The sequence below is a fragment of the Scyliorhinus torazame genome, chromosome 29 (genome assembly GCF_047496885.1).
Source record: "Scyliorhinus torazame isolate Kashiwa2021f chromosome 29, sScyTor2.1, whole genome shotgun sequence".
Lineage (NCBI taxonomy): Eukaryota > Metazoa > Chordata > Chondrichthyes > Carcharhiniformes > Scyliorhinidae > Scyliorhinus > Scyliorhinus torazame.
The window spans coordinates 16,281,395-16,295,471 of NC_092735.1; the positions used below are offsets into that span (position 1 = coordinate 16,281,395).

General features: G+C 48.0%; 1 protein-coding gene across 1 annotated transcript in view; it reads right to left on the reverse strand.

The window, feature by feature from the left end:
• Positions 1 to 14,077, reverse strand: part of sgsm3 (small G protein signaling modulator 3) — a 151,455-nt gene that overhangs the window by 26,562 nt on the left and 110,816 nt on the right. The window contains 2 exon segments of the mRNA XM_072492116.1: positions 1,567 to 1,615; positions 12,824 to 12,905. Of these exon segments, the coding sequence (XP_072348217.1) occupies positions 1,567 to 1,615; positions 12,824 to 12,905 (131 nt within the window).

Here is a 14,077-nt window from a genome sequence, read left to right on the forward strand (position 1 = left end):
CAGCCCCCTCCTCCAAGCCATTGATAAAAATCACAAGTAGCAGAGGACCCAGCACTGATCCCTGTGGTACACCGCTGGTAACTGGTCTCCAGTCTGAAAATATTCCATCCACCACCACCCTCTGTCTTCTATGTGATAGCCAGTTACTTATCCAATTGGCCAAATTTCCCTCTATCCCACACCTCCTTACTTTCTTCATAAGCCGACCATGGGGAACCTTATCAAACGCCTTGCTAAAGTCCATGTATACGACATCAACTGCTCTACCGTCAGCTACACATTTAGTAACCTCCTCAAAGAATTCAAACAAATTTGTGAGGCAAGACTTACCCTTCACGAATCCATGTTGACTATCCCGGATTAAGCTGCATCTTTCCAAATGGTCATAAATCCTATCCTTCAGGACCTTTTCATTTAACTTACCGACCACCAAAGTAAGACTAACTGGCCTATAATTACCAAGGTCATTCCTATTCCCTTTCTTCAACAGAGGAACAACATTCGCCACTCTCCAGTCCTCTGGCACTATCCCCGTGGACAGCGAGGACCCAAAGATCAAACCCAAAGGCTCTGCAATCTCATCCCTTGCCTCCCAAAGAATCCTTGGATATATCCCATCTGGCCCAGGGGACTTGTCGACCCTAAGGTTTGTCAAAATTGCTAATACATCCTTCCGAGCTTACCCGCCATAGTGGTTAGCACAGTTGCTTCACAGCTCCAGGGTCCCACGTCGATTCCCGGCTTGGGTCACTGTCTGTGCGGACTTTGCACGTTCTCCCCGTGTCTGCGTGGGTTTCCTCCGCGTGCTCCGGTTTCCTCCCACAAGTCCAAAGATGTGCAGATAAGGTGGATTGACCATGCTAAATTGCCTTTAGTGTCCAAAAGGTTAGATGGGCTTACAGAGAGGGTGGAGGTGTGGGCTTAGGTAGGGTGCCCTTTCCAAGGGCTGGTGCAGACTCAATGGGCTGAATGGCCTCCTTCTGCACTGTAAATGGTTTTTTTGAATTTAGCGGCATGTAATGGGCGTCACAGCTTCACGAGGTTGACACCTTGTTTCTCGGAATGACTGGTGCTGTCCATGGCGTTCTCGCCCATCTCTTCCTTGAACCGAGGCTTGATCCTTGGCTTAATGGTAATGGCACGGTGAGGTCTACACCGGGCCATGTGGTTAGAGATTGCGGTTGAATATGATTATGCTGCTGATGTCCACATTGCTTTGCGGCGCCCAGTTTTGAGCTTCTAGATCGGATTGGAATCTACCCTCTCCATGGTAGTGGGCAGCACGGTGACAGGGGGGGGGGGGGGGGGGGGGGCAGGTTCCCTCAGTGTGAACACATGACCTGACCAGCTAAACCAGTCCAGAGTGGGAGTGGGCCCCCTCAGCTCCGGCTCCAGGTCTCACCCACCCCACTCAGCCCCGACTCCCGCTCTCACCCCCACCCCCCCTCAGCCCCGCTCCAGCTCTCACCCCTCCCTCTGCCCCCCCCGCCCCTCTCAGCCCTGGCTCCAGCTCTCAGCCCCCCCTCCAGCTCTCATCCTGACGCCCCCCTTAGCCCCGGCACTCACCCTATACAGAAGTTCCTCTGGAGTCAGCACCTTTCCATCTTCATCCAATCTGTAAAAATAAACCCACATTAACCAATGGGATCAGAGCATCTAACCACACAAAATAACCAACTGTACACCCCCTATAAGATTGTACAAAATAGGAGCTGGCCATTCGGCCCATTGAACCAGCTCCACCATTCAATAAGATCATGGCTGATCTGATTGCGGCCTTAACTCCACTTTCACAGAAGGAGGCCATTTGGTCCATCGCATCTGCACCGACCCTCCGAAAGAGCACCCTCCCTAGGCCCACTCCACACCCTCTCCCCGTAACCCCACCTAACCGTTGGGACACTGAGCGACAATTTACCGTAGTCAATCCACCTAACCCGCACATCTTTAGACTGTGGGAGGAAACCCACGCAGACACGGGGAGAACGTGTTAACTCCACACAGACAGTGACCCAAGGTCGGAATTGAACCCGGGTCCCTGGTACTGTGAGGGAGCAGTGTTAACCACTGTGTCACCCTGTATAGTACAATCTCTGCCAGGAACTGCCACCAGGTCACTGTGCAATCTCTGCTGGGAATAGTCATCCTGTACAGTACAATCTCTGCTGGGAATCGTCACCCTGTACAGTACAATCTCTGCCAGGAACTGCCACCAGGTCACTGTACAATCTCTGCTGGGAATCGTCATCCTGTACAGTACAATCTCTGCTGGGAATCATCACCCTGTACAGTACAATCTCTGCCGGGAATCGTCACCCTGTACAGTACAATCTCTGCCGGGAATCATCACCCTGTACAGTACAATCTCTGCTGGGAATCGTCACCCTATACAGTACAATCTCTGCTGGGAATTGTCACCCAGTTACAGTACAATCTCTGCTGGGAATAGTCACCCAGTTATAGTACAATCTCTGCTGGGAATCATTACCCTGTACAGTACAATCTCTGCTGGGAATCGTCACTCTGTACAGTACAATCTCTGCTGAGAATCGTCACCCTGTACAGTGCAATCTCTGCTGGGAATAGTCACCCTGTACAGTACAATCTCTGCTGGGAATCGTCACCCTGTACAGTACAATCTCTGCTGGGAATCGTCACCCTGTACAGTGCAATCTCTGCTGGGAATCGTCACCCTGTACAGTACAATCTCTGCTGGGTATCGTCACCCCGGCTTGACAGGCTTAAATATTTTAACACTTTTGTAACTGATTTAAAAGCTTATAACATTCTTTAAAAAAGTGTTAAAACTGTTTTTAAATATTTAAAAGCATTAATAAATTTACCTGTCACTGAGCTGAAGACAACACAGAATTAGACAGGATGTACATCACAGAAACAGGCCATTCTGCCCAACCAGTGCATGCCAGCATTTATACTCCACTTGAGCCTCCTGTCGTCTTTCATATAAACCTACCATCGTAACCCTCTATCCCTTCTCCCTTACATTGCTTACGTAGGTTCCCCTTAAATACATCTTTACCATTTGCTACAATCCCTCCCTGTCGTAGAGAGTTCCGCATTCTTACCAATCTTTGAACAAAGAAGAATTCCTTACGCTGACAATCTCCAGTAAATGCTCTCCCTACACGAGTGGAAACATTCTCTCAGTATCCACTCCATCAAAATCTTTCAGAATTTCAAAGATCTCAATTAGGTCACCCCTCAGCCTTCCCTTTCCAAAGCAAAAGTGACTCAGCCTGTCAACCCTTTCCTGACATGTAAACTCACACATTCCTAGTGTCATCCTTGTAAATCTTCTCTGCACTCTCTCCTGCGTCTCTCTATTCGTTTTATAACACGGTGACCAGTTTCACACTCAGTGCTCTAAGTGTGGTCAAACCAAGGTTCAATAAGCCAAGTAACAGCATTAACCTCCCCACTTTTCCATTCTACCTCTTTAGAAATAAAGTCGATTGTTTTTGTTTTGTTTTTTTACACACTGGCCTTGCTAATCTTTGGCACAACTTTTCTTTTGAAGTGATTGATGTATTTATACGCCGATCCTTTTGTTCCTCATCTCGACTTGCATCGCCCATGTAATAAATGGCCTCTCTGATCTGCCCACCAGTACGTACCAACTCACATGACGTGTCAAACTTAACATTTGACAATTGCTCATTCTTAAGTTTGTTAATGTCCGCCCACAATTTGTTGTGATCCTCCTCAGTATTCACCATCACCTCCCGATATCAATCTGGAGTCTTCCCACCAATTTAAATTTTGTCTTTTTGAATCCAAAGACCAAATTGTTAATTGTTGGTAAATACATTAGAGTTCTTGGAGGTTGAAACAAGCCAGCCGGATGAAGGGGAACCAGTAGATGGAAGTGTGTTTGGATGCCAAAGGGAGTCTGCACGTTCTCCCCCGTGTCTGCGTGGGTTTCCTCCGGGTGCTCCGGTTTCCTCCCACAAGTCCCGAAAGATGTGCTGTTAGGTAATTTGGAAATTCTGAATTCTCCCTCTGTGTCCCCGAACAGCCGCCGGAATGTGGCAGCTAGGGTCTTTTCACAGTCACATCATTGCAGTGTTAATGTAAGCCTACTTGTGACAATAAAGATGATTAAATTATACGGTGTCACATACTGCAGAAGTTAAAGCTTATGGTGATGGGGTGATATATAACCATGGACAAGCAGGTTAAATGGGCTACTTTCAGATTGGTTAGGCTAGTGCAGTATCGCAAGTCTCAACGATTTACGATCCATATTGATGACTTGGATGAAGGACCGATGGTATTGTTGACGAATGTGTTGATGATACAAAGGAGGAATTATATATAGCTCTTGGGGCTAAAGGCATCAAGGGAAATGGCGGGAGGGGAAATAAGCGGGATCAGGGTATTAAACTTGATGATCAGACATGACCATAATGAATGGTGGAGAAGGCTCAAAGGGGCAATTAAAAAAAAAATCATGGAATTTACAGTACAGAAGGAGGCCATTCGGCCCATCGAGTCTGCACCGGCCATTGGAAAGAGCACTCTACCCAAGCCCACACCTCCACCCTTTTCCCGTAACCCAGTAACCCCACTTTTGTGAGGGCCACGAAGAATCCAGCACGAGTTTTAAGAATGCAAAGAAATAACATCTATTTACAATAACATATATATACAACAGCAGCAGCAACTTCGCTTGCTGCTCACTCCTTCCTGGCTGATTCCAAACTGGCCAGCTTTATTTATACAGGGAGTCTGCTAATGATTTCTCCGCCCCCCCCTCATTGGGAAGCTCATACTCCCACAGGATTGTGGGATTGTCATTAGTCCCCAGCCAATGGTAAGCAGGCAGGTTACAACCCCCACCTACCCTTTTTTGGACACTAAGGGCAATTTAGCATGGCCAATCCACCTAACCCGCACATCTTTGGGCTGTGGGAGGAAACCGGAGCACTCGGAGGAAACCCACGCACACACGGGGAGAACATGCAGACTCCTCACAGACAGTGACCCAGGCCGGGAATCGAACCTGGGACCTCGGCGCCGTGAGGCAACCGTGCTAACCACTTGCGCCACCGTGCTGCCACTAGTGTCCTTACTTCAGGAGGGACATTGGAAGCAGTTCAGGGAAGGCTCACCCAGCTGATTCCTGGAATAAGGCGTTTGATCAGGAAAGGCCGAGTAGTTTGGGCCTATTGCAGTTGAGAAGACAGAGGTGATATTATTGAAACATACAAGATTCTAAGGGAGCTTGACAGGGTAGATGCTGATGTTTCCCCTGGCAGGAGAATCTAGAACCAGGGGCGCAGTTTAAAAAATATGGGGTCTCTCATTTAAGTCTGGCATGAGGAGGAATTCCTTCTCGCAGAGAGTCTCTGCTCTTTCAATTCTCTTCCACAAGAGCAGTGGAGACTGGGTCACTGAATCAAGGCCGAGTTAGACAGATTAACGATTGACATGGGGAGATCTGGCAGGAGAGTGGCATTAAGGCCACAATCTCATCAGCTGAGATCTTATCGAATGGAGGGGCTGGCTCGATGGGTTGAATGGCCTATTCCCATTGTTATTTCTCGTCTTTTTGAAAACTGCCCCCGAGCTCCATATTCTGACTTAAAACGTGTTCATAGGATGTAAGCGTCGCTGGGCCAGCATTAATTGCCCATCCCCGAGGACATTTAAGAGTCAACCACATTGCTGTGGATCTGGAGTCACATATAGGCCAGACCAGGCAAGGATGACAGATTTCCTTCCCTAAAGGACACGAGTGAACCAGATGGGTTTTTTACGCCAATGGTTTCATGGCCACCATTAGACTTTTGATCCCAGATTTTTTATTGAATTCAAATTTTGCCATCTGCCGTGGTGGGATTCGAACACGGGTCCCCAGAGAATTGCCCTGCGTCTCTGGATTACTAGTCCAGTGACAATACCACTACTCCACTGCCTCCCCACAGGGTTACCTTATCGAGGGCTTTTTGAAAATCTAGATAAATTACTTCTACTACGTTACCATTGTCTACACTCAGTTACTTTGTCGAAAAATTCAATAAGGTTGGCCATGCAAGAGTTCCCCTTTTGAAGTCTATGCTGACTAGTCATTATTATATTTCTCGATGTTTTTCTATTCTTTCCTTTATAGCGACTTCTATTATTTTCCCTACCACTGATGTTAGGCTGGCTGGACTATAATTCCCTCGACATGGCCCAGACATGTTGGGCCAAAGGGCCTCTTTCTGTGCTGTAAAACTCTAGGTTGTGCCCCTTTCTTAAATACAGGAATTACATTAGCTACCTGCCAGACCTCTGGCATTATACATTTGTCTAAAAAAATCATTGAGCAATGGCGCTGCTATCCCTTCCTTAGTTTCTTTGGAAATGCATGGATACAATGCCCGGACCTGGGCCTTTCATCCTCTTGGTGTGTGTTGAGTTTATACAATAGAATTTAGAACAGTACAGCTCACATCGCCGTTTGTTACTTTAGGTGCACCCATCATGTTCCTCATTTCGTCATGCAAAGTCATGCCTGCAGGTTTCGTCCCCTTCCGAAATATCAAAGCAAAATGGTTACTGGCCATTTCTGTCAGCTCTCTATCGCAGTGGTGGCCAACCTGCGGCCCATCTGGGTTCGGAGTGCGGCCGACAGGACATTTTGTTGACCGTCGCCCAGGCCACTCTTTGGTAACTCTTTGGGGAGGCGGCGGAGTAGTGGTATTGTCACTGGACTAGTAATCCAGAGACGCAGGGCAATTCTCTGGGGACCCGGGTCACCACATTCTCTGATTTCCGTCCGGGTAGTTTTTTTTCCTACCGGTATGGCTGAAGCGATTCGCACGTAAAGCGAGGGCGAGTGAGGCGAGGAGCGTGCTGATTGCTCACAACATTGACTGAGAGAGCCGTGCGCTCCCTCTGCGTCCAAAAGTAAATATTTATTTTGTTTTTACCATTTGAAGACAGTTCAATTAATATATAAATGATTCCGCATTTTCTAGAACTTGTTTCTTTAAATATAAATTTAGATTACCCAATTATCTTTCCAATTAAGGGGCAATTTAGCCCCTTTGGTCAATCCACCTACTCTGCACATCTTTGGGTTGTGGGGGTGAGACCCACACAGACACGGGGAGAATGTGCAAACTGCACACGACAGTGACCCAGAGTGGGGATCGAACCTGGGACCTCAGCGCCGTGAGGCAGCTGTGCTAATCATTAGGCCACCATGCTGCCCTTCTAAAACTTGTTAGGGAATGTTGGCATATATTAAATATATTTACAAATAACAAAGAAAATTACAGCACAGGCCCTTTGGCTCTCCAGGCCTGCGCTGACCATGCTGCCTGTCTGAACTAAAACCCCCTACTCTTTCTCTGACCATATCCCTCTATTCCCATCCTATTCAGGTGTTTGTCAAGACGCCCCTTAAAAGTCACCATTGTATCTACTTCCACCACCTCCTCTGACAGCGTGTTCCAGGCTCCCACCACCCTCTGTGTAAAAAAAACTTCCCTTGCACATCACCTCTAAACTTACCCCCCCCGAACCTTAAACCTATGTCCCCGTTTAATTGACCCCTCTACCCTGGGAAAAAAGCTTGACTATCCACTCTGTCCATGGCCCTCATAATCTTGTAGACTTCTATCGGGTCACCCCTCAACCTCCATCGCTCCAGTGAGAACAAACCACCTTTCTCCAACCTCTCCTCACAGCTAATGCCCTCCATACCAGGCAACATCCTGGTAAACCTTTTCTGTACCCTCTCTAAAGCCTCCACATCCTTCTGGTAGTCTGGTGACCAGAATCTTATTCACGGTTAGTGAACAAGCCCGATTTCAATCTTGCTGCCTCCTGAGATGAAGGAGGGTCACTCATGCGGCCCCTTCACCAGCTTACATTGCCTATCGCTGCTCCAACATTACCTACAGTATTATCCTGTCTACCTCTTTACGGTCCTATTCCCATCACAACTTCCTTTTAAAAAAAAAAATTGTTGTGCCTGTAAATAGTTTGCTGTTTTTATGTTCCTTAATAATGTAATTTCACGGTTCATCCACACCTTCCTCATTGTTTTACATTTTATTTCTCTCCTAATCTCCTCACAATTTCTCTGATGATTCAAAAGCTTGTTTTAATCGAATTACAGCTAAAATTGCCATTTGTCCAATCTGAATTAAAGATGCTTCCCCTCTTTTTAAATCAGTTTAAGTGCTTCCAAAGCACTGTTATTTTTAATTTGGCTACTGTAAGTTTGAGATGTGTCCTTGTGATCGACAACTCCCCAACCCATGAGATTTAGATAAGTAACGGATAATCATAGGTACATGAGTAGGCCATTCAGCCCCTCGAGCCTGTCCCACCATTCAATGAGATCATGGCTGATCTGTGACCAAACTCCATATACCTGCCTTTGGCCCATTTCCCTTAATATCTTAGCTTAACATAAACCTATCTATGAACAACTGACTACGGACGGCACAGTAGCACAGTGGTTAGCAATGGTGCTTCACAGCGCCAGGGTCCCAGGTTCGATTCCCGGCTTGGGTCACTGTGTGTGGAGTCTGCATGTTCGCCCCGTGTCTGCGTGGGTTTCCTCCGGGTGCTCCGGTTTCCTCCCACAAGGCCTGAAAGACGCGCTGTTAGGTGAATTGGACATTCTGAATTCTCCCTCTGTGTACCCGACCAGTCGCCGGAATGTGGCGACGAGGGGATTTTCACAGTAACTTCATTGCAGCGATAATGTAAACCTACTTGTGAGAATAATAAAGATTAAATAAAGATTAATTTACTGAGTTTCTGTCTCTATATGTATTATTTTGGTAAATTAACCAGTTCTGCATCGTGTTTCGTATAATCATAGAATCCCCACAGTGCAAGAGGCAGCCATTCAACCCATCGCATCTGCACCGACCCAGGGCGGCACAGTGGCGCAGTGGTTAGCACTGCTGCCTCACGGCGCTGAGGACCTGGATTCGATCCCGGCTCCGGGTTACTGTCTGTGTGGAGTTTGCACATTCTCCCTATGTCTGTATGGGTCTCACCCGCCGGGTGCTCCGGTTTCCTCCCACAACCCAAAGATGTGCAGGGAAGGTGGATTGGCCACACTAAATTGCCCCTTAATTGGGGGGAAAAAAATTGGTTACACTAAATTTATATTTAAAAAAAAAAAAAAAAAATCTGCACTGATCCTCTGAAAGACCTACCTAGGCCCACTCCACACCCTACCCTCGTAACCGTTGGACATTAAGGGGCAATTTATCATGGCCAATCCTCCTAACCTGCACATCTTTGGACTTGTGGGAAGAAACCGGATCACCCGGAGGAAACCCACGCAGACACGGGGAGAATGTGCAAACTCCACACAGTCACCCGAGGTCGGAATTGTACCTGGGCCCCTGGCGCTGTGAGGCAGCAGTGCCAACCCATTTTTACTTACTAAAATATTGGTCTGAATTAGATAGGGGATGACCCAACCTATTGTGAAAGCTTTTATTGCAGCCAGAATGAAATTTTGATTATTGTAAATGATCTGATTCTGTTTGCAGGTTGCTAATATGATGAGGTTATTGCACAAACAAATTGGCAGTTTTGAACTTTAAAATGTTACAATAATTTGAAGTGGATAAAGGCTTAAAGTTAACGTGATTTTGGGACCTTTCAGGTGATGCTGCTTGTTTAACCACCTTGGTTGTATCTGAATGTGTTTGTTGTGAGTAGATTCACAACAGGAGAGAGAAATGCTGGAAATTCTCAGCAGGTCAGGCAGCATCGGTGGAGAGGGAAACCAAATTAACGGCCCAGATCTGCCCCTCTCTGGACTGTCGGAGATGGGACGTACCTTGGGAGATGCGCTTCGGGATCCTGCAGAAGTCCCGACATATGTCGTAATTTCCCGGGAGGTTTGAACTTCCAATGGGTTGATTCCCTGCTGCCCGAAACTCCATCCTAAGCTCAGGGCAGATACTTGGGATAGATACACGAGACATCGAAGCAACTGTAGGCCAATCGGCCCATCGAGCCTGCTCCACCATTCAATTAATAATAATAATATTTATCATTGCCACAAGTGGGCTTACATTAACACTGCAAATGAAGTTACTGTGAAAATCCCCTAGTCGCCACACTCCGGCGCCTGTTCGGGTACAGAGAGGGAGAATTCAGAATGTCCAATTCACCTAACAAGCACGTCTTTCGGGACTTGTGGGAGGAAACCGGAGCACCCGGAGGAAACCCGCGCAGACACGGGGAGGACGTTCAGACTCCACACAGATAGTGGCCCAAGGCGGGAATCGAACCTGGGTCCCTGGCGCTGTTAAGCAACAGTGCTACCCACTGTGCTACCATGCTGCCCAATTAGATCATGGCTGATCATCGACCTGAACCGCACCCTCCTGCCACCCCAGCGATTGGTCTGGTGAACCTCTCCGTTGAGCTCTCTATATCCTTCTTTAGATAAGGCGACCTAAGCGGTATACAATCCTCCAGGTGAGGTCTCACCAAGGCTCGACACAATTGCAGCAAGACATCCTTACTCCTGTACTCAAATCCCTTTGCGATGAAGGCCAACATCCCATTTGCCTTCATAAGAGTTTGCTGCCCCTGCCTGCTGACCTTTAGTGACTCACGAACAAGGACACCCAGGTCTCTTCGGACATCACCACTTCCCAACTTCTCCCTGTTTGAGAAACACTCTGCTTTTCTTTTTCTCCGACCAAAGTGAATAACTTCACACTTAATCACATTATATTCCATCTGCCATGTTCCTGCTCAGTCACTTAACCTCTCCAAGTCTCCTTGATGCCTCCTCCTCATAACTTACATTCCCATCTAGTTTTGTGTCATCAACAAATTTGGAAATATTATATTTGGTCCCCATATCCAAATCATTTATATAGATTGTGAACAGCTGTGGCCCCAGCACGAATATTTGCAGGACACCACTAGTAACAGCCTACCACCCCGAGACCGTTTATCCGTGCTCTCGTACCTGGACACTTACCCTGGAAACGTTAGTCTGTTTAAAACCTGGTTTAACTGCTGTGTAACTCCACAACCGCACGCAGCACCCCACCTCCCCCAGCTTCCCCGAACCAATCATGTCCCCTCCGCCACCTCGAGAGCCCAAAAACCCTCCTGAGCACCCAGACTATCCACCAACCCAACCACACCGCTGTGGTGATATGCATCATTGTAAATACACAAGGGGTTAATGTAAATACACCACGACTAAGTAAACACTAGAGGGAGCACCAGAGACATCATGACATGCAGACATACAGCCAATGAACACATAGAATAGGACACGACAATGGGCAGTCAAGACACCCAGAGGTGACACTACCACAAGGGGGCATTACACAATCCATATATATAAGGACAGGGCACACATGCTCTGTCTCTTTCCACAGGCGACACTTGAGTAGCACAGGGGCAGATCGGAAGCATCACACCCACCACGTGGCTTAGAGCAGACTGGTTAGTTAGACTGAGTTACTATAGCAAGATTAGCAGGAGAGTCGAACTCATAGAGAACTGTGCTAATGGTTCAATAAATCACATTGAACTTACTTCAAAGTTTGGAGTATCCTTTGGTCAAAGCTGCATCGAGTTGCAGCCTGTGTTATCCCAGAGAACATAACACAACAACCGTGACCCTACCTCTACCCAGACCAACCCAACACCGAGCTGACTACCCCTCTGACTGACCACCCACCTACCCAAAGACTTGGACCTTTAAAAACTTAAGGAATGGCAGAAAAAAGGCAGCGAAACCCCCCCCCCCTTCCCCCCAACACGATTCCGCTTGCTGGGAACTTGGACAGAAGAGATGGGCCGTCGTGCCCGGTCAGTAAAATCCTCGCGGGCAGCAGCATGGCCACTGACCAAAAGATCTCGGCCAACAATTCAGATCCGAGACTTCTCAAATCAGGAAAACGACCTGTTGAACGGTCACAGATCAGAAATGTTGACTCTGGCTTCTTTCGCCACAGAAGCTGCCAGACCTGCTGTGTTTTTTGTTGTTGCAGATTTCTTCGGTTTCTATTTCCGATTTCCAGCACCCACAGTACCTTTGAGACCGAAGAAAAGACTGACCTTGCTCAGAGAAAAGTGCCCCAAATAAAAAAGAAATGATTAAAGGATCTTCCGTCACCTCCATGGCAGCAATTTGAAAAAAATGTGGTTGGCCGCATCTTAAATAAACGTCAAAGGTTCCAAAATCAATTGGAATTTAATTTGGAAAAAAAATGTAAAGACTGGCAATTGCGCTGAGAATGCGTTCTTCAAACTTATAGATAATCAATCGATGGTTAACTAAAAGGAATGGTCAGAAACAATTGTGCACCGAATTACACTGTGGTTTATTGAATACAAGTACAGGAGCGGTGGTCAGTGATTGTTAGAACTCTTGGAACAGTCGGACGTAGCAAGTCTGGTGCCAGAGGTCAAATTAAACATCTCGCGTCTATGGGGAAACCAGGCTGCAGTCATTGCTTTAACTTAATATTGAATAGTCGCATAAGTACAATCCTGCTACTAGTCAATAGATATTAAAGCAAGTTGTTTAAAATCACCTGGGCCAGAGTCATGCTCAAGTTATTGTTGCCGGTCGAACAACCTTTTATTGTTACAGATGGAGAAACAAATTTCTAACTTACCACAGTACTCTGTCCCCATCAAACACTCCCAGGACAGATACAGCACGGGGCTAGATACAGAGTAAAGCTCCCTGTACACTGTCCTCATCAAACACTCCCAGGACAGATACAACACAGGGTTAGATACAGAGTAAAGTTTCCTAAAATAAGTTCTAGCTTGTGAAAAGCAGCAAATGTACCTGTATGTCTTACACAGCACTAGTCGAGAATACACCGAATCAAAGTCTCGCTCCACCTCCTTCCCAGCAGCCTGTGAAATAAGGGATGAGAAGTGGTGGAGAAAACAGGGGGGGGGGGGGGGGGAAGAGAGAGAGAGAACGAAGGAAGGAAAGAATAAGGAGAAAGAGAAAAACAGGGTAGAGACGCAGATGGGGAGCGGCAGAAGGAGGCAGGGGGAGAGGCAGAAGGGGAGAGGGGGAGAGACAGAAGGGGTATGGTGATAGGATGGTGAGGAGGAGGCAAGGAGAGGGAGGAGGAGTTGAGGGGAGGGAGGAGGAGGTGAGGAGGAGTTGAAGAGAGGGAGGAGGAGTTGAGGAGAGGGAGGAGGAGTTGAGGAGAGGAGAGAGAGGAGGAGAGGAGGAGGAGGAGGAGAGGAGGAAGAGAGAGAGGAGGAGGTGAGGAGAGGAAGGAGGAGATGAGGAGAGGAAGGAGGTGAGGAGAGGAAGGAGGAGGTGAGGAATGGGAGGAGGTGAGGAGAACGAAGAGAAGGTGAGGAGAGGGAGGAGGAGGTGAGGAGAGGGAGGAGGAAGTGAGGAGAGGGAGGAGGAAGTGAGGAGAGGGAGGCGGAAGTGAGGAGAGGGAGGCGGAGGTGAGGCGAGGAGAGGAGGAGGCGAGGAGAGGAAGGAGGCGAGGAGAGGGAGGAGGAGGCGAGGAGAGGGAGGAGGAGGCGAGGAGAGGGAGGAGGAGGTGAGGCGAGGAGGCGGAGGCGAGGAGAGGGAGGTGGTGAGGAGAGAGAGGAGGCGGCGAGGAGAAGGAGGAGGCGAGAGGGAGGTGAGGAGAGGGAGGAGGAGGCGAGGAGAGGGAGGAGGAGGCGAGGAGAGGGAGGAGGCGGCGAGGAGAGGGAGGAAGGAGGTGAGGAGAGGGAGGAAGGAGGTGAGGAGAGGGAGGAAGGAGGTGAGGAGAGGGAGGAAGGAGGTGAGGAGAGGGGAGGAAGGAGGTGAGGAGAGGGAGGAAGGAGGTGAGGAGAGGGAGGAAGGAGGTGAGGAGAGGGAGGAGGAGGCGGGACGAAGACCGGTAAAGGAGAGTGAGGGCAAAACAGAGAAGGGAGGTGAAGAGAGAGTCGGAAAGGTAGAGTGGGAGAGTGGGAAAAAGGATAGGAAACAGGAGAGAGGAAGGGAGAAAGGGAAAGAAAGAAAAAACAACATTGAGAGGCACGTCTCAAATTGTGTGAAAATTGAGAGAAATATATCCAACATTGAAATGTTTTTCACTCT